Genomic DNA, 21164 nt, shown 5'->3' on the forward strand with positions numbered 1-21164 from the left:
CTGTTCAGTGAAGCTCCCTGTGATTCCACTAAATGAAAAATAGACAAGTCAGACTACAGGGCTACAGGGCAGTGGGTGCTGGTGTCTCAAAGGAGGGAGGCATCCGAAGAAGGTGTTAATTAATGGGTAAGTGCCAGTGTTATAAAATTTAAAACTTGTGGAGTTTGATGCACAGCAGTGCCACTCTCTTGAATATTAAACATCCTAATTAACTTTTGCTTGGTGCCATGGCGCACATATGAAGGTCAGAGAACCACTTTCGGAGTTGGTTTTCTCCTACTTTGGGTCCCAGGGGTTGAATTCAAGTTGTTAGGCTTGATCAGCAAAGAACATTCTAAAATGATAATGATGGAAAGTAATGTGTCATGTAGTTTCATACAATAAACTTTAAAAAGACAGCTTGAAGCAGCACCTCTCCCATTGGCCAAATGTGAAATAATCTGTGTTCAAAGTACCATCATCCCTCAATGTCTATGAGGGATTGGTTTCAAGACACCTGCGGATGTACTTTAAGGATGTACTATATATGTAAAATAACTTGATTTGCTGATGGCAAGTTACTGGCCTTTTATAATTTAAAATGTCTTTATTTCTAATTACTTAAAAGCAAACAAAACAAACAAACAAACAAAAAAACCAAGGCCTTATTTGCTGTGTAGCCCCGACTGACCTGGATCTTTTGAGGGGCTCTTCTGTGTCTGCCTCTTGGGTGTTGAGATTATAGGTGTATGCCACTGTGCCCCCCCCACCCCCAGACAGGGTTCCTCTGCGTAGCTCTGACTATTCTGTAACTCGCTCTGTAGACCAGGCTGGCCTTGAACTCACAGAGATCCACCTGCCTCTGCCTCTCTGGGATCAAAGACTGTGCACCACCACTGCCTATTTTCTTTTTCAGAAATTTTTTTCTTTTAAATTTTTTAATTTTTTTGTGCCAGGATCTGAACTCAGTCAGGATCCTTGTACATGTTTAATAACTCATGTAACAAAAAAACCCCCACATTTGAATTATTTATTGTGTGCATGTGTGAGGACTTTTTTTGTTTTGGGAGACAGGGCTTTTCTGTGTAGTTCTAGGTGTCCTAAAACTCACTCTGTAGGCCATCCACCTGCCTCTTCCTCCTAAGTGCTGGTATTAAAGTGCCACCTGGCAGGGGCACCATTTTTTTTTAAGTAACAACTGTATTGAGATATATTTCACATAAAATCCAGTTGTTTAATCCAGTTGACACTTAGTATACTCAGAGATGTGTGCACCTACCACTACAATCAAGGTTAGACCGTTTTTGTGAGCCCACAGAGAAACCCTAGGCCCCTTCCCATTGTCCCTAAGTCCTGTCATCCTCCTAAACCCTGGACTCTGGTTTTCAGTCAGAGACTTGCTGTCTCGCTCTGGGTGTGCTGGTACTTGTTCTATAGCCCAGGCTGGCCCTAAATTTGCAGTAATTTTCCCAAGTGCTGGCATTATAGGTATGTACCACAATATCTGGTTAGCACCCTTGATTTTTAGTTATTTTTGTTGTCAGGGCAGGTAGAGGTTCTTTATGTTGGAGATACTATATTGTTTTTGTTGAGACACAGGTAGAGGTTCTTTATGTTGGAGATACTATATTTTTGTTGAGACACAGTTTTGCTATAACCCGAGCTGGACTTGAACTCTCAGTCTTCCAATCTCAGGCCCCTCCTGAATTACAGATATGCACCGTGCTACCCATTCTATTGGCTTATTGTCCAGTTTACATTTTTGGGGTCTTGCAGTTACTGCCAAATATTCCTTTTATTTCTCAAAATAGTATTTCTGGCTGTCATATCTCAGGTCTGATAGCGTTGACTATCGGGCTGTGTTTACTAGTTCTCATTTCCCATGCCTTGTGTGTGTGGCTATTGCTATGCCTGTCCTTGTGAGTTGTTTTTGGAATTATTTAAGGTCTAGAATAAAGATGTATTTTTCTAGACAGAGTTTTGTGCTTGTCAAGTGCCTTGGCTTTAAATTCATACCTTAAAGTTGTTTATTTAAGTTCACTTAGGTATTGAAAGTTTCTTGGGTTTATGGTTTCGGTGTTGCGTGTTAGCCTTACTTAATCCTTTGGAAACAGCTAACTTTACTTTTCCTATAGATTCGTGGGAAGTGGGGCTGGATTTTTGTTGTTGTTGTTTCCTCTTCCCCAAAGAACATAGTTCGTGGGAATGCTGGTTTCTAGAAGACTCCACACCTTCATGAGCCTTCACTTTGACTTCCTCCAGTCTTTTTGTAAATTGGTGATGTAGTCCTCAAGATTAGACAGATGCCAGGCGGTGGAGGTGCACGCCTTTAATCCCAGCACTTGGGAGGTAGAGGCAGGCGCATCTCTGTGAGTTCAAGACCAGCCTGGTCTACAAAGTGAGTTCCAGTACAGCCTCCAAAGCCACAGAGAAACCCTGTCTCGGAGAAAAAAAAATTAGACAGACATCCTCTGTGCTTTAGTCACTTTTCTCGGTCCCCAGTGTTGTTGAGATTATGGCTCCAGAATTTTTCAGGAAATAAATAAAAGATTGGATGGATAACTTCAGAATTTTTTTTGTTTTATCCAGCAATAAATGACTGGCTGTTTCTGTAGTTACTCTCCTGTGCAGTATGGAAGCAACCATAGGCGATACGTGAGCATGTAAAACAAAATTTACGAAACAGGCCTCAGCTCAGATTTAGCCTGAGCCGTCACTTTCCCATTGTTTATTTGGAGAGCAGTGCTGACTTACTGTCCTCATCACGTTTGTACGGAATGAGTCTTACCCTATGTTATGCTTCTCATTATATATTTTACATTGTATGTTAGGTGTTAGAATTTCTTTTTTGAGGATGAGTACTATAACATTTAAGTTGTCATTATGGGAGGTGGTACTGGGGCTTACACCTAGAGCCACTGGCATGCCAGGCTAGAGCTCTCCTGCTGACCCGCGTCATTAGATGCTACTCTGGTGTTACTTAGTACCTTTATCTTATGCTTTTGTCTACGAATTTTATTTTGGATTTGAGTTTCTTTTAAATTTTTAATTAAAACAGAATTAAATCATTTTCTCCCATCCCTTTCCTTCCTCCAGCTCCTAAAATTGATAACCTCCTTTTCTCTGATTATTATATAAATATGAACAATTTTATTGCAGTTTATGTGTGTGTGCATTTGCACTTACACATGCGCAAGCCACAGAACAACTTGTAGGAAGTGTTTCTCTCCTTTCACATGCAGTTTCCTAGGATCACACTAAGTCTCAGGCGTGACAGGACATGCTTTCTCTGCTGGCCTATCTTACCTGGCCCTCAGCTGAATCTTAGAGGTGTTTGAAAATATTCTTGTAGTATTTTAATTAGAATTTTGTTAACTCATATACTAATTTATAACTAGACCTCTCATTTAAGAACATGACTGTTTAAGGAAAGGATAGATCTGCTTAGCATAAAGGGAGGAGCATTCTGATCTGTATTAGATTAAGGGAGGGACAGTCCAATGTATATTAGTATAAAGGGAGGGGCATTCTGATCTGTATTAGAATAAAGGGAGGGGTACCCTTAGGGCAAGACTCTAACCAGCTGAACTTCTAACCTGTGAAAGGAAAAGGTCAGAACCAGTCTCCCTGGACGTGAGTGTCAGTTGGGAGACCTGGGCAGTCTATGGGACTTCTGGTAGTGGATCAGTATTTATCCCTAGTACACGAATGGACTTTGGGAGCCCATTCTCTTTGGAGGGATACTGTCAACCTGGACACACCGGTGAGGGACTGGACCTGGCCCAAATGATGTGGCAGACTTTGATGATCCCCCATGGAAGTCCTCACCCTCCCCTGGGAGTGGATGGGGCGGTGGGATTGGGGGTTGGTGGGTGGTGTGGGAGGATGGAAGGGAGAGGGAACTGGGATTGATATGTAAAATAAGATTGTTTCTAAATTAAATAAAATGTATATATCAAAGAAAAAAGTGAAACAAGACCAGTCTGGAAAATGTCAAGGAGGCTGAGGATAATTTCATGAGATTTTAAATTGGCCTTTAACTACTACTACTACTACTACTACTACTACTACTACTACTACTACTACTCCTTCTTCTTCTTCTCCTTCTCCTCCTCCTCCTCCTTCTTCTTCTCCTTCTCTTCCTCCTTTTCCTTCTTCTCCTTCTTCCTCTTCTTCTCCTTCTTCTTCTTTCTCTGAGGACGTGTGTCTAAAGCCAATAATTAAACACCTGCAAGAGTAAAATGGTATTAAGCACCTGGAAAAAAAAAAAGAGTATGAATGTTTCCATAAGTTTTTTGTTTTTCCCAGTAGTGTCTGGTCATTTTCTTCATATTACTTATATATGTTTTTTGATGGGTTAATTGATAGTTTTTTAATACTCTTCATTACTCTTGTAAATGAATGCCTTTTAAAAACTATATTTTCTAGTTATTAGTAGTACATGAGAATGCATTTGACTTTTGAGAATTTATATTTATCTTTTATTTTATTTTCTGAAGTTTTAAGTACCTATTGTTATGACTGATTTTTCTTGGATTGTGTTAATGTGTAATCATGTTGTCTCCATGTAAGGATAAACTTATCTCTTCTATTATTTCCTTTTTTTTTTGCCATGATAAAAAAGGCCAGTACAAGAGTAGAAATGAGAGAACAGTCTTGATTTTGCTTTTTTTTTTTAAAATAGGTTCACTGCTAGTATAAAATAAGACATTATATCAGTTCTAGATTTTTAAATACTTCTGCTATGGTTTTTTTTCAAGATTTATTTAACTTTATGTGTGTGAATGTTTGCCTGAATATATGTCTGTGTACCATACCTGCTGAGGTCTGAAGAGGTTGTTGGATTCCCTGGAATTGGAGTGATAGACAGTTGTGAGCCAGCTTGTGAGTGTTTAGAACCAAACTTGGTCCTCTGCAAGAGCAGCCAGTGTTTGTAGCTTCTGAGTCAATTCTACAACCCGAATGGTTCTATTTTAATGCATCTGTTCAAAATGGTTTGAGCTTAGGGCGGAAGAAATGACTCTGTGGTTGAGAACAACACATAGTGTTCTTGCAGAGGACCTGAATTTGGTTCCCAGCACCCATAATAGATAACTTACAACTACTTGCAACTCCAACTCCAGGGGCATCCAAAGACTCTGGTGTCCATGGGCACCATGCACTTACACACACACACACACACACACACACACACACACACACACACACACAGGAGTGTGCACATATACATAATTAAAAGTAAAATAAAATAATGGTTTGAGTTTTATCAGGCATTTTTTTTTCTTTTGGTTTTTTGAGATAGGGTTTCTCTGTATTGTTTTAGAGCCTGTACTGAAACTTGCTCTGTAGACCAGGCTGACCTCGAACTCACAGAGATCCGCCTGCCTCTGCCTCCTGAGTTCTGGGACAGACATCTTTTTTAGAAGACTGTGTGTGAACCAAGTTCAGGAGCTGAGTATAATGGCTACTGCTGTAATCCCTGCACTCAGGAGCTATAGTCAGGAGAGAGTTTCATCAGCTGAGCTACATAGTGAATCCGTTTCTCAAAAAGAAAGCAAGACAATGGGAGGGAAAATGGCTCAGTAGTTAAGAACACTGACTACTGTTTTTTGTTGTTGTTTTGTTTTTTGAGACAGGATTTCTCTGTGTAATAGTTCTGGCTGTCCTGGAACTAGCTCCATAGACCAGACTGGCCTTGAACTCACAGAGATCCACCTGCCTCTGCCTCCTGAGCACTAGGATTAAAGGTATGCGCCCCTATTGACCAGCAAGTTCTTTTATTATATAGAATTGTTTTGGCTATCCTGAAATTTTTGTTTTTCCATGTGAAATTGAGTATTGTTCTTCCAAGGTCTGTAAAGAATTGTGTTAAAATTTTGATGGGTATTGTTGACTCTGTAGATTGCTTTTGGTAGGATGGCCACTTTTACTATGTTAATCCTATGGCTCCCTGAGCATGGGAGATCTTTCCATCTTCTGATATCTTCTTTGATTTCCTTCTTCAAAGTCTTGAAGTTTTCATCATACTGGTCTTTCACTTTTTTTTTTTTTTTTCCGAGACAGGGTTTCTCTGTAGCTTTGGAGGCTGTCCTGGAACTCACTTTGTAGACCAGGCTGGCCTCAAACTCACAGAGATCCACCTGCCTCTGCCTCCCGAGTGCTGGGATTAAAGGCGTGCGCCACCAACGCCCGGCTGGTCTTTCACTTTCTTGGTTAGTGTTATTCCAAGATATTTTATATAATTTGTGGTTATTGTGAAGAGTGTTGTTTCCCTGATTTCTTTCTCAGCCCATTTGTCATTTGTATATAGAAGGACTTCTGGTTTTTTTTTTTTTTGTTGTTGTTGTTGTTTTGTCTTGTTTGAGTTCATCTGTATCCAGCCATTTTGATGAAGGTGTTTGTCAACTGTAGGAGTTACCTGATAGAATTTTAGGGTTGCATTTGTATATTATATCATCTGCAAATAGCAATACTTTTTGACTTGTTCCTTTCCAGTTTATACCTCCTTGATCTCCTTTGGTTCTTATTGCTCTAGCTAGAGAGTGAACAGCTTTGTTTTGTTCTTGATTTTATGGAATTTCTTTGAGTTTCTCTCCATTTAATGTGATGGTGGCTGTTGGCTTGTTTGTTTAGGTATGTCCCTGGTAACCTTGATCACTGCAATACTTTTATCATGAAGGGGTGTTGGATTTTGTCAAGGGCTTTTTCAGCATTTAATGAAATGATCATGTGGTAGATTTTTTTTTAAATGAGACAAACCTATTTTTTAAAAAACAGTACATGAGAAGATTCTTGGAAAAATGAACTTTAAGGCACTGATAACCATAATTAATTCAGGAATACATTTGGACAGCTGTTTTTCTACTTTAAGTAACAGTGTTGCATGTCTTGTCCTAGTTTCCTTTGTTGCTGTGATAAAGTGCCCTGACAAAGTACCTTCAGGGAGAAGGGGTTTATTTTAACTTGTAGTTCAGAGCACAAGTCCATCAGTCAGGGAGGTCAAGCAGCGGGAGCCTGAGCTGGTCACGTGGTACTCACAGTCAGAAAGCAGGGGTGGATGAGCCCTGGTAGCTGCTCTGCTCCCTCTTCCTCATCATGCTGCATCCCCAGCCCAGGGAAGGTCACACACATAGGCAAGATGTGTCTTCCCATTCCAAGTGATGTTATCAATATATTTTCTCACAGGCACACCTACAGACTCCTTTCCCAACTGATTCTGAAAGACCCCTACCCAGGACCCCCTAGGAAAAGAAAAGCAAGGCCAGGCCGTTGCCTAATGAAAGAAACCCAGACCAGGTGTCTCACCCTCAAAACAGGATGTCTGTGATCACTATAGCAGTCATGGGACCCGGATAATAATTGCTGAAGCGTGCTGGGAACTTTCATATGACAATACTAGAAAACCTAGTCCTTGGCAACTACCCTGGCCCCCAATTGTGTCTGATCACTATAGCAATCATGGGACCCGGATAATAATTGCTGAAGCGTGCTGGGAACTTTCATATGACAATACCAGGACACCTAGTCCTTGGCAACTACCCTTGCCCCCAGTTGTGTCTATGATCACCATAGTAGTCGTGGGACCCGGATAATAATTGCTGAAGCGTGCCGGGGTCTTTCATAAAGTAATACCAGGAAACTTAGTCCGTGGGAACTACCCCTGCCCCCAAGATGAGCCAATGAAATGCCTGTTACTTATGTAACCATTGAAACTCTATAAATATTGTACTCCCTGCAAGCCCGGTATGTTCTGCACCCGAGTTGCAGTAGCATCCGCAGGCGCCTGTGTACTCAATAAATCACCTCTTGCATTTGCAGCCAGTGGTCTGGCCCCGGTTCTTGGGCAGAGGGTTCGGTTCAGTGCCCGGCACTTTGATGCCGAGGTTTTTCAATTCCAGAGTCTATCAAGTTGATAATTAACTCTCACATTACCTTTTTCAGAAGATAAGCTGTTGTATATATATTAAAGAGAGCATAAAACATTCATGAGGATCCTGTCTAAAATTTCTGTTCAGAAGTTGTTTGCTTGATGTTTGGTTTGATAGAGAGCCCCTTGTTTCTAGGTCCCAGTTGAGCTTTATGAAGTTATGATTGCTCACATGTGAGGCTTCCCACTTTTGCCCAGGGAAGATGACCTTTCCCCACTGACAAGTCACCTGGCGAGACTTGTAGAGCTTGGCTATGTTTTTAGGAACAATTTCCTAAAACCTCCACTTTCAGCAGAAAACTACAGTGTCTTGGCACCAAGTGTCTTAGAATAGCCTTTTTGGCAGTCCATCTCTTGATATTCTGAAATAGCTATCTTGTTACAACAAAAAGAATAAAAGGAAACTTTGACCTAGAAAGAGAAGTTGTTCTAACTTTGAGAAGTCTAAAAATTTCATCATTATTTGAAAGCAAAGGTATCCCCCTCCCAAAAAAACTTGTTTTCTCTGTCATGCCTCTGTGTTATTAAAAAGGTTTAGTTAAGTCGGGCATTGGTGGTGCACGCCTTTAATTCCAGCACTGGGGAGGCAGAGGCAGGCGGATCTCTGTGAGTCGAGGCCAGCCTGGTCTACAGAGCCAGTACCAGAAGAGGCTCCAAAGGTACAGAGAAACCCTGTCTTGAAAAACAACAACAACAAAAAAGCTTTATTTAATCTATCATAATGATTTGATTCGATGTTAAGACAGTCTGTGTCACCTGGCCTGGAACTTACTATGCCGACTGGCCTTCGAGTCACAGAAGTCTGACTGTCTCTGCTTCTCTTGTGCTGTTGCACCACATGCTTGGCTCATGTTTGTTTGTTGAGATAGGGTGTCTCTGTGTAGGTTTGAAGCCTGTCCTGGAACTCCCTTTGTAGACTAGACAGGTATCCTCCTACCCCTGCCTCTCGAATGCTGTGATTAAAGGCGTGAGCCGCCACTAGGCTTAATGGGCCTAATTTTATAAGATTACCTCTTAGAGCCCTGGCTGGTAGCATAGACCTGTCATGCAGCTACTGGGGAGGTTTAAGATAGGAGGATCTTTGTTTCAAGGTCAGCCTGGAGAACTTAGTGTGACCCTGTCTCAAAAGTTTTTAAAGGGATAAGAATGTATCTTAGTGATAGAGTGCTTGCCTAGAGTGTGTGAAGCCCTAAATTCATTCCTCAGTCCCATCAAAAAAAAAAAAAAAAAGACTACCCCCGAATATCATGATCTGGTTGTTAAATAATGTAGACTCCCTCAATTTCTGATCTGAAATCTTATTATGTCAAGACATAGTTCAAATTAGATTCCTTTAATCATCTGTTCTTTTCATCATTTGTTTTTTCGGATAGGTATAGACCATGCTGACTTTGAGCTTACTATATACCCGAGACTGGCCTCAAACTCTGATCCTCCGTCTTCAGCCTCCCAAGTGCTGCAGGAATTACAGGTGTGAGACACCATGCCTGGCTTGGGTACGGTTTTCCAGTTTGTTTGCTTGCTACTTTTACTTTGCTTCTTTTTGAAACTGTGTCTCACTATGTAGCATAAGTTGTCATAGCTTTTCTCTTTCCATGTAAAGGACATTTTAATCACTTTTCAAATTGTACTTGTGGTTGTTATAAGTTAATCTGAAATGGGTTCCACTGGCCAGCATGGAACACATTGCATTGACATTTGTAAGGTTTCTGAAACGCCACAGACTATATTGGACTAAAGCATACTGAGTATGTTTAATTTATGCCTTCATACTGACTGATTCTTGGAAAAAAGTAGTCACTCAGAGAGGTAAGGAAGGATTCATTGTTTTGAATGCCCCACCCCTTCAGTCAGTGAGTGTGTGTGTGTGTGTGTGTGTGTGTGTGTGCATGCATGTGCACAGTGCAGGGGTATGTCAGTCCTTGCTTCTCCCTTGTTTGAGTCAGAATCTCTTCCTTGTTGTCTATTTGCATACGCCAGGCCAGCTGGCTCTCAAGCTTCCAGAGATTCTCCTGGATTTGCTCACTGTAGAAGCACCAAGATTACAGATAGGCACTATACATGGGTTTTAGTGTCAAAACTCAGATCCTCACCAGTGTGTGGCAAATATTTTACTCATTGAACTGTATCCCCAGCCCTGATTTTGAAACTAATAAGGCAATTCCAGTTACTGAATTAAGAAAGTATGAATCAATTTAAATATCACCATTTTCAGAAGTGAATTTCTAGAACAGTGTAGTGTGACTTATCTAATATTGTTAATCCTCCCACCAAATATATATTATGTATATCATTTTATTATGCATTTATATATTATATATGGTATATATATTTATTTATATGTATGGTATAAAATAAAAGATATTATCAAAATAGAATGGTAAGCTGGTTATGGTAGCATGTACCTATAATCCCAGCACGGGACACAGGAGTTTCGTGAGTCTGGGGACAGCCTAGGCTGTCAGAGTTCTTTAGAACAGCAGAACTTAGGAAATGAATCTATATGTATATGTATAGGAGATTTATTAGAATGACTTACAGGCTGTGGTCCAGATAATCCAGCAATGGCTACCTACCTGCAGAAGGTCCAAAAGTCCATAATGCTGGATGTCTCAGCTAGGCTTCAGTAAACACCAGAATCCTGAAGAAGTAGACTTTAATGCCAGTGAAGGAATGGGCTTGCAAGCAAACAGCAGACACTTCATGTCTTTTAGATAGGCTTCCAGCAGAAGTTCTGGTTCCGCTTTAAGATGTATCTTTTCATCTCAAAGATCCAGATTAAAAGTGGGTCTTTCCACTTCAAATGATTTCATAAAAAAAAATCCTTCACAGGTGTGCCTAGCCATTTGGGTTTTAGTTCATTCCATATGTATTCAAGTTGACAACCGAGAGTAGCCATCACAGGTCTACACCTTGTCAACTTGACACAATCATATGTCCTTATGTCTTGCACAATTTCCAAATGAAAACAATAACCAGGTCATAATTACACCTAACATGATATAACTATCCCACATACAATCACAAAATGCATATATATTTAGTCAGGCTATTATTATGCCTACATGATAGAACTATTCCTTATAAAACCATAAACATTTCTATCTTAGTCATTGTTCTGTTGCTGCGAAGAAACACCCTAACCACAGCAACTCTTGTAAAAAGAAAGCATTTAATTGGGGGCTTGCTTAGGTTTCAGAGGCTTAGTTCATTGTCATCATGGTGGGGGACACGCAGCACACAGATAAAGACGTGATGTTGGAGAAGTAGTTGGGAATTCTACATCTGGACCTGCAGGCAGCAGGAAGAGAGAGAGAGAAGGAGGGGAAGAGAGAGGGAGGGAGAGAGAGAGAGAGGGAGGGAGGGGAAGAGAGAGGGAGGGGGAGAGAGAGGGAGGGAGGGAGAGAAAGAGAGAGAGAGGGAGGGAGAGAGAGAGGGGGAGGGAGGGAGAGAGGGGGGGGAGAGAGAGAGGGAGGGAGGGAGGGAGGAAAAGAGAGAGAGGGAGGGAGAGAGAGAGAGGAAGGGAGGGAGGGAGAGAGGCTTGCCTGGCTTGAGCTTCTGAAGTCTCAAAGCCCACCCCCAGTGACACACTTCCTCCAACATGGCCATGCCTCCTAATCCTTCTAATCCTACCAAAGAGTTTCCCCACCTGGTGACTAAGCATTCAACTACAAGAGCCTATGAGAGCCATTCTTAGTTAAAACAGTACACCTTGTGTCAGGAAAAAGCAGAAGGACCTGTAAAGTGGTTCAGTGGGTAAAGGTGCTTGCTCTGCAAGCCACGGGCCGGGTTTGATCCCTGGAAAGCACATAGAGATGGAAGGAAAAAAGCCGCTGCAGAAAGTTGTCCTCTGGCCTCCACGTGTACAAAATGGCAAGTGTGCCTCTCCATCATGCACACCTGCACACTAATAGTAAATTTTGTTTTAAATCCAGATAGAGTGGGAAAGGGGCTATAACTTATCTCAAATACTTTTTAAAACTTTGTAGATTACCACTGTCTTTCTTTAGCTCAGTGATTTCAAGGTGTTTTGAGCTGTGCTCTCTCTGGGTGAAAGCTAAGCAGTGCAGCAGCTCGTTACACAAGGGCTATAAATGGATGTGGCACACTGTTCTAGGCTGGAGCCAGATGACTATGCAGCCTGCTCTCTTGCTGGTCAACCTTTGCTCTTCTATCTTTACTCCATTTTTACCTTTGGACAGAGACTTCGCTTACTGGGTGTTCTCTGGGTTTCAAATTTGCTTTGATCATCCCCCCCCAGCCACCCCACCCCACACACACACACACACTTCCTGTCCACTTCCCATTTGTCCTCCAAGCCGTGTCTAGGTCCCATTTTTCCACAAGCCCTTTGCTAATCATTGCTTCTCTAATATTTATTGTGCTGATTTAGTGTCTGTTGAGGAAAGGGGGAAACCAGGCCATTTTGTTATTCAAATAAGTCTTTGGCTGGTTAAAAATTATGTGTTTTAAATGTCACCAGATGTAAATGTTAAAGCAATCTGTTGAGAGAGAGACAGAGAGGAAAATAAAACAATAAAAGCATGTTACTTTGGGCACATTTGCAACAGTGGCTGTTTGAGTCAAATCCTGTACCTCCTCAATAAATATCCTGAATGATACAAATTACCTAACTCCACTAATGGTTGCCCTCTTCCTTTTTAGACCATGGCTGCTGTTCCTCTGAACAACCTACAGGAGCAATTGCAGCGTCACTCAGCCAGAAAACTTAATAATAAGTCCAGCCTCGCAAAACCAAAATCTTCGTAAGTATATTCATTAGCATGTAGATGATAACACAGGTGTCATACAAATGGAGCTCTTGTCTTTCAGCTCTGTCTGAGATAGGATCCCATCTGTAGTTCGCACTGGCCTAGAACTTACTGTAGTTCAGGCTAGCTCGTCTCACACTGGCAGCAGTCCTGCCTCAGCCTGGGATGTGCTAGGATTAGCACCACACCCTGCTTCTTCTGGCTCTTCCATTTTATAGAGGAAACGAGGGAACTCAGTGGTTTTCCCACTTTGCTAATTAATAGTAGGGCATCTTCCAACTGATGTGGCTAGTGATTGCTTTGCAGCTGTATACAGTTCCTCGCACATACTTACTTGTTCAGCAAAGATGGCTAAACAAGTAATGAATTTTCTTGTGAATTTGAACATATATTATACTTTAATATAATCTCATATGCTCTGCCAGACTTTGTAGGAACACAGACCATCTAATTTTGTCCTACAAGCTATACCCCAAGTCCTAATGGTGCCTAATAATAATTTGTGTGTGGTTTGCCCTTAGGTTGCAAGCACTGCTTCAGGCACTTGACTTTAAAGTTGCTTTAAAGTCACTATTGACCTTCATGTCATTACTTTCTGATAGCCAGGACTCCTGCCTCCTTTATGTCCTTCACATCTCAGCAGTCTCTCCCTCTCTGTCTCTCTCTCTCCCTCCCCCCCCTTCTCCTTGAATCTGTTTTGCTAAGAGTGGCAAAAGCCACGTCTGCGTGTCATCCTTTTTCCACGATTTCTGTTTCTTCCTTCTGAAGGTGCCATTAAGGACTGCCAGCCTGAGAAATGGTGTGTGTGGGACTGGCCTAGGAACTCTCAAACCCAGTAATTAGCCTCTGAATGGGAAGGATCAGAGCAACCAGATGTATTTGTTACCTGGTAAAATTTTAAAGCCACAGAGGGAGATGGATTCTGTGCTCCTTTGTAATAAAATTAATGTAGCTTGTGTTTGAAAATATGTTTTATAGGTGAATGAGTTTGTTAAAGTGGACGTAGATCTATCAGGGGGCTGGGATTAGGCTTATATTAGAACACTTGCTTAGCATAAATGAGGCCCTGGGTTCAGTCTCCAGCATCAGAAACAAATGAATTCATCTAATTTCAGTTTTTCCATTATTTTTCAGAGGTTTTACTTTTAAAAAGAAAACGTCAGAGGGCGATGTGTCTATAACTAGTGTGTCAGTGGTAAAAACACCCGCATTAAGCGATAAAGATGTGATTGTGTCTGAGGCCCTTCCATCCACTGAGTCTCCTCCACTCCACACACCAAAGCAGCAACCTGGGACTGATGGCTTCTTTAAAACCTCTCTGGGAGGACAGCAAACCAAGGGGGCCAAGCCATCACAGCTGGACTTGCTGCAGATTCCTCAGGAAGTTTTATGTACTACCCCCAAGACCCCAGCTGTAAAGAAACCCCATGTTGCTGTTTTCAAGAAATTAGAGTTTAGTTCTTCACCAGATTCCGTCAACGATTGGGCTGATCTGGATGACTTTGATGTTTCAGCATCAAATGCATTTGTTTCACTGAACAGAAACCCTGCCGTAAGAGTAAGCACTGCTCAGAAACCAAAAAAGCCTAACAGAAACTTTTTTAAACCACCACCTCATAAAGCAAATGTGGTAAAGGCTGCCTTGACTCTGTCTTCCCCTGAAAGCTCGCAAGTGGATTTAACTAAGGAACAGAAGGATGAGTCGGAATGCCTAAGCAGTGATGTGATTTGCATTGACAGCGACCCTGGCTCTGAAGAGCTCGTGAAGAAGGACACTCAGGAGAGTCAGTCTTTGGAAACTCAGTTGGGAGTTGAAAAAGGTAGCCATCATCTCATCTTCATTTCTGTAGGTTTACAATACTTTTCAATTGAAAGCTAACATTGGGAACAGCCATAAGCAGTTTTTGTCCTTGAGGGTCTTGATATCTGCTATGCCGGAGTTAGCTCTGTGAATTTATACATGTAGAAATGGAGTTCTGATGCCGGGCGGTGGTGGCGCACGCCTTTAATCCCAGCACTCAGTACGCAGAGGCAGGCAGATCTCTATTGGTTCGAGGCCAGCCTGGTCTGCAGAACGAGTGCCAAGATAGGGTCCAAAGCCACACAGAGAAACCCTGTCTTGAAAAACAAAACAAAACAAAAAGAAAGAAAGGAAGGTCTGCAGAGGTTAAAATGGGTGGCTAGTGATAGGATTGGAAAGTGAGGTGAGCCTTTCTGTATGTGTAATTTCTTAATGGCTTGCTGCCATAAATTATATACCAAATATTGATGGTAATGTCTAACCATGTGGCTTAATACAATCATGTATCACTTAGTGACAAGGATATGTTCTGAGAAAAATGTGTTATTAGGCCATGTCATCCTGCAGATACTATAATGCACTTACTCTAACCTAGATGGCAGAGCCTACTACACTCCTAAGCTATATGGTTTGCCTCTTGCTCAGAATCTCAAACCATGTCTGTGAATACTGTAGGTGTTTGTAACACCATGGAATATATCTGTGTATCCAAACATTTCTTTTTTCTTTTCTTTAAATTTAAATTAAAAACAATTTGATTTTACATATCAATCTCAGTTCCCTCTCCCTTCTGTCCTCCCATGCCCCCACCAGCCCCCCATCCCGCCTCCCATGGGGGATCATCAAAGTCTGTCTCATCATTTGGGGCAGGATCTAGGCCTCCCCCATAGGGAATGGGCTCCCAAAGTCCATTTGTGCACTAGGGATAAATACTGGTTCCACTGCCAGAGGCCCCATAGACTGCCCAAGACCCCCAATTGACACCCACGTTCAGGGGGCCTGGTTCAGTCCTGTGCTGGTTCCTAGGCTGTCAGATTGGGGTCATATGCTTGCTCTTTCTGTGAGTTCCCCCAGCATGGTCTTGACCTCTTTGCTCATCACTCCTCCCTCTCTACAGCTGAATTCCAGGAGTTCAGTATCCAAACATTTCTGAGTATACAAAAGGTATAGTAGCCAGGCGTTGGTGGCGCACGCCTTTAATCCCAGCACTCGGGAGGCAGAGGCAGGCAGATCTCTGTGAGTTCGAGGCCAGGCTGGACCGACAACCTCCAAAACAGAGAAACCCTGTCTCGTAAAACAAAACAAAAAAAAAAGTATAGTAAATATAAATATAGCATTTTAAATTTTTTCTGTACTGAGTAGAGTACATGCTGGTGAACTACAGGCTTCTCTGAGAAGGCAGAAAGTGAACGTGGAGGTGTAGGATGTTGCTAGCCATTCAGTAGATTATAAATACTGCAGTATTTATACACTTTCTCAATAATTACTTTTAGTTCATTGTAATTTTTAAACTTTAATTCTTGTAGTCACACTTAAACCATAAAAAACATTGATTGTAGAGCCATGCAAAATGTTTTCTTCTTCTTTTTCCTTATTTTATGTTGTACTGATTAGTTTTATGTCAGCTAACATAAACTAGAGTTACTTGGAAGAGAAACTTTCCCCCATCAGATTGGCCTGCAGGCAGGCCTGTGGTACATCTTCTTGGTTGATGGTTGATTTAGGAGGGTTCAGCTCCCTAGATAGTGCTGCCCCCCCCCCCACGATAGTCCTGGGTGCTGTAAGAAAAACAGGATGAGCAAGCTAATAGACGTGCTCCATGGTCTCTGCAACAATTCTTGCCTCCAGATTCCTTCCCCAAGCTCCTGCTCTGACTATCTGGATGATGGAGCACAAGCTGTAAGATGAAAAAAATCCTTTCCTCCATAAGTTGCTTTTGGTCATGGTGGGTTCATCACAGCAGTAGAAGCCATATCTAAGAGATATGTATGCGAACGAGTGTTTTACCTGATAGCGCGTGTGTGCTTTTTGTATGTGCTTTGTACCTTCAAATACCAGAGGGCATCAGATCCCTTGGAATTGGAGTTGCAGCTGGTTAAAAGCTGCAACCCAGGTCCTCTGCATGAGTAGCAAGTGCTTTTAATGTGCTACGCTATCTCTCCGGCCCCTACTCTTACATTCTGGATACTCCTGTCTCTTGAATGCTAAAATTAAGGTTATAAGCTACCAAACGGAATTCACCCTTTTCCTTTCTTCCTTTCCCTTTCCTTCCTCACTCCTTCCCCTCCCTTTCCTTCTCTCCTACCTTTCTCCTTTCATTTCTTTATTAATGGTCTATAAAACCACCACACTGGACTCTCCTGTGCATTCCTTTTTTGTTTGTTTTTTTGTTTTGTTTTTTGCATAACCCTGGCTGTCCTGGAACTTGCTCTGTAGACTGGGCTGACCTTGAACTCACAGAGGTCTGCTTATCTCTGCCTCCGAAGTGCTGGGATTAAAGCCTTATGCCACCACCACCCAGCACCCTCCTGTGCATTCTTACACAATACCACTTGTTCTTTCGTTTGAGGCAGGTCTTACTATATTGCCTTACTATATTGTCTGACCAGGAACTTACAGAGATTCACTTGCCTCTGTCTCCTAGGTGCCACTACACCCAGTTTAGAATACCTCTTGAAGGGCCTGTATGAGACTGTTCTACATTAGATGGAATACATTAGTAAATATATACACCGTGTCATTATGTCGAGTATTATATACTGTAAGTAATTGTATTACCAGAAACAGAAGAGTAAGGCATTGCACTATATAAGTATTTTGGCTTTATCTTAACTTAGGCGACCATTGTCCTGTAGGAGCTTGGTTGTTGGCAGGAATGTCATGTGGTGTATGATTATATTATGGAACAGGAGCTACAGAGATAGATGGCTAATCAGTTAAGGGCATTTGTTGTTTTACAGAGGACCTGGGTTTAGTTCCCAGCACCCACATGGTGGCTCACAACCACCCATAACTCCAGTTCCAGGAAATCTGATTCCCTCTTTTGACCTCTGAGGGCACCAGCAATGCACATGGTGCATACACGTGCTGGCAGACACTCATACACCACCAGAACTCAGGAGGCAGAGGCAAGCTTATCTCTGTGAGTTCTAGGACTGCTAAAGCTACTTAAAATTTGAGACCTTACCTCAAAAGTAAATAAAGAAATACACACATAAAATCAAAACTCATCACTCATACATAAAATTGAAAACAATGTGTTTAAAGGCATTTCCTGAATAGCTCTTTTATTTATTATGGGTATGTGTGTGGGGATGCTAGAAGTCAGGAGAGCAACTTTGCAATCCATCCTCTCCATCTACTCTTGAGTTTGAAGCTCGACTTACCAGGCTTGAGCATCAATTATTCAATCCACTGGTCATTTCGCTGGCCCTGGTTTATCTTTGTTATCTTTTTCTTTAAATGTCATGTGTATGGGTCTTTCGCCTATACGTGTATCTGCGTGCCATGTGCATGCCTAGTGTCTGGGTGCCTAGAATTACATGCCATTCTTCAGCCTCAGCCTCCTTAGTAGCTCAGGTCACAGGTACATGCCATATCCTGAGACTAAAATCTTAAAACACTCAGTTCCATTAAAATTATTGCACAATGAGAGAGGGCTGAAAAGTGATTGATTTTTTTTAATCTACTGTGTTGCTGTTTCTTAAGAGGATACTAGGTGCATGGTAAAGGCAAAACCAGAGAGCACCAGTAGCTAAGACCACTCTGTGACAGAGGTGGTTTATCTGTATAGCAGCAGTGTGTACACCCGCTCTGGGGGCACACCTGTGATCTTGGATCAGGAGGTGGAGTCTGCAAGATAAACAGTCCAAAAGTCTAGACCGTGTGGCAAGTCCTTGTCTCAAAACAAGCAAACAGACACAAAACAAACCCAAGTGTTTGTGCTGTTAGACTTACCTGCTGCACATTGCTCTTATTTAAATGAGTAGGAAACAGAAGAAACGAAACATGAGATAGGTATTGAATGCCCTGAGCAAATCTCTGGCTTTAGTCCAGCCCTATACTTCTTCCTGTTGACTCTCTTCTTTGTGAAGAAGTCAGCCAACATCAACCTGCAGGAGACGCCATATAAAATGTTGTGATTGTGTATGACTTGCCCAAAACAGCAATCACTCATAAGAGCTTGTGCCTCCCGTGTCATTGATTATCCAAATAATCTGTTTGCCAACTGTTTCTCTCTAGATAATAGTGAAAAGAAGAACCACGTAGATGAAGCTAAATTGCAGTCAACTGAGAAAGCTCTATACTTTCAGCATGATGATGATGATGATGATGATGATATAGATTTTGTTCCACCTTCTCCAGAAGAAGAAATCATTTCTCCAGCTTCTTCCTCTTCAAAATGCTGCAGGTTAAATAGTTAATAATAAAGGTTCTTGTTTGTTTCTAAGATGCCTTAAGTAATGTAGTTTAGTTATATAATATCATTTCTATATAAGTATTCTTTGTGCTTCTTTGGTTTATTTTGTATTCAAATGAAAGCATCCAAACATTGTTATTTATTTATTGGTTGTTTAGAAACCATTCTTAGCTAGGTTTGGTGGCTTGACCCCTTAGTCCCAGCACTGGGGAGGCAGTGTAGACAATCTCTGTATTTGAGGCCAGCCTGGTCTACAAAGTGAGTCTCTGTCTCAAAGATCAACAACAACAAAACTCTGTGTAACTCAGGCTGACCTTGAATCCAGGATCCTCCTGCCTCAGTCTCCCAAGTGTCAGGATTACAGGTGGGAACTACCATAATGGGGGTGAAGAGGGATTACTGTTTTATTTTACCAGTCACATCTGAAAGACTCCTACTCCAGAGACTTAAGACAAGATAACTGACTGATCCATATCTCAGTCCAGTTAAGTGTGTGATATCTACTACTATATTGTTTAGTCACTATTTTTTTATAATTCATTTACTTATGTTTTATGTGCATTGGTGTTTTGCCTGCATGAATGTCTGTGTGAGGATGCCGGCCGGATCCCTTGAAACTGGAGTTTCAGACAGTTGTGAGCTGCCATGTGGGTGCTGGGAATTGAACCCACATCCCCTGGGAGAGCAGCCAGTGCTGTTAACAGCTGGGCCATTTCTCTAGCCCCGTTTAAGTCACTATTTTGACAGAAACAGATCCCTGTAGTGTGTCATCTGAATTAGGAAGAGAAGGAAGTGTTTCTTGATTTTTCCAGACAAGGTTTCTCTGTGTAACTTTGTAGACCAGGCTGGCCTCAAACTCACAGAGATCCATCTGCCTCTGTCTCCTGAGTGCTGGGACTAAAGGCGTGTGCCACCAACGCCCGGTGCTACATTTAAAATTTATTCTTTCCTAATTTATTAAGTTCTTCCCTGAGTTCCTTTGCTTAGCGTGTTACTTTTCTCATCTCTCTGACGGTGTCCGAGAAGGAGGACTTACTTTGGCTTACAGTTTCATAGGGTACTGTCCATCGCAGTAGGAGGCATGTGGAGCAGGAGCTTATGACCGGTCACTCTCAAGTGCAGGTGGACAGGATGTAAACATGGAACTGGAAGAAAGGCTGAGCTAAACTCTCAAGGTCCACCTCTGGTGGCCTCTGTCTGCCAGCTGCACCCATTGTCCCAAAGATTTCTACAACTTCTCAAAAGGGCATCGCCAGGAGTTTCAAACAGTACTCTTCCATATCCAAAGCATAATATTTAGATATTTAGCAATTGGAAATGATTACTTACAAGGTTGATTATTTTTCCGTTGCAGCCTAATGTGAATAACTGTACATATTATGTCTTAGTTAGGGTTTTATTGCTGAAAAGCGACACCATGACTAAGGCAACTCTTATAAAGGAAAACATTTAATTGAGGCCGGCTTATCGTTCAGAGGGTTAGTCCATCATTGCTGTGGTGGGGAACATGGCAGCGTGCAGGCAGACATAGTGCTGGGGAGGTACCTGAGAGTTCTACATCGGATCAGCAGGCAGTAGGAAGAGAGAGAAAGATGTGCTTGAGCTTCTAAAACCTCAAAGCCACCCCCAGCAACACACTTCCTTCAACAAGGCCACACCTCCTAATAGTGCCTATGAGCCCATAGGGGCCATTTTCATTCAAGCCAACACACATTGTAAAATTGAAATAGAAGCTTCTTGGATAGATTATGTCTAATATATGCTTGAATTTTATGCATATTTATTTCTTACTATTAGGATTCTTTATTGTATGTTATTTATTGTTTATTTTTGAGATAGGCTCTCTCACCAGTTTGGCTGGGCTCTCTGGCCAGCCACTCCTTATGGATCCACTTTTCTCTGCCTCTTCAGTGTATGAGGTGGATATAGACTCAGGTCCTCATGCTTGCACTGCAGGGGATTTATGAACTAAGTCATCTCCCAGCACTGTGTTTGCATTTTAGGAAGGATCTCAACTTAAACTCTTTGTGGTCAAGAATGGCACCAAACTCATTCTCCAGTTCCCACCTCTAAGTGCTGAGATTATAGGTGTGATCCACACCTAGCTTAAAATACTTTTCTGTCCAATCAAACAGGCTGTGTTTTTAATTAATATATTTATATAATATCTAACAAATATATATGTACATGCATACATGATGCACATTGGCTTAATACAAAAAGTTCGGGTAAAACTGCTTGGAATCTCAGAAAACAGTGTCATGA

The 21164-nt window shown here is 41.7% G+C and overlaps 1 protein-coding gene across 2 annotated transcripts in view; it reads left to right on the forward strand.

Moving 5' to 3' along the window:
* The window catches only part of Blm (BLM RecQ like helicase), a 77679-nt gene that overhangs the window by 8097 nt on the left and 48418 nt on the right, over positions 1 to 21164 (forward strand). The window contains exons 2-4 of one of the 2 annotated variants that reach the window (XM_040729605.1): positions 12572 to 12672; positions 13813 to 14498; positions 18722 to 18890. In XM_040729605.1, coding sequence (XP_040585539.1) covers positions 12575 to 12672; positions 13813 to 14498; positions 18722 to 18890 — 953 coding nt within the window. In that variant the 5' untranslated portion in view covers positions 12572 to 12574. Of the gene's footprint in view, positions 1 to 12569; positions 12673 to 13812; positions 14499 to 18721; positions 18891 to 21164 lie in introns of those variants that run through there. The other variant, XM_040729609.1, reaches the window with a different exon arrangement.

This window comes from Mesocricetus auratus, unplaced genomic scaffold (genome assembly GCF_017639785.1).
Source record: "Mesocricetus auratus isolate SY011 unplaced genomic scaffold, BCM_Maur_2.0 Super-Scaffold_4256, whole genome shotgun sequence".
In the NCBI taxonomy this organism is placed as follows: domain Eukaryota; kingdom Metazoa; phylum Chordata; class Mammalia; order Rodentia; family Cricetidae; genus Mesocricetus; species Mesocricetus auratus.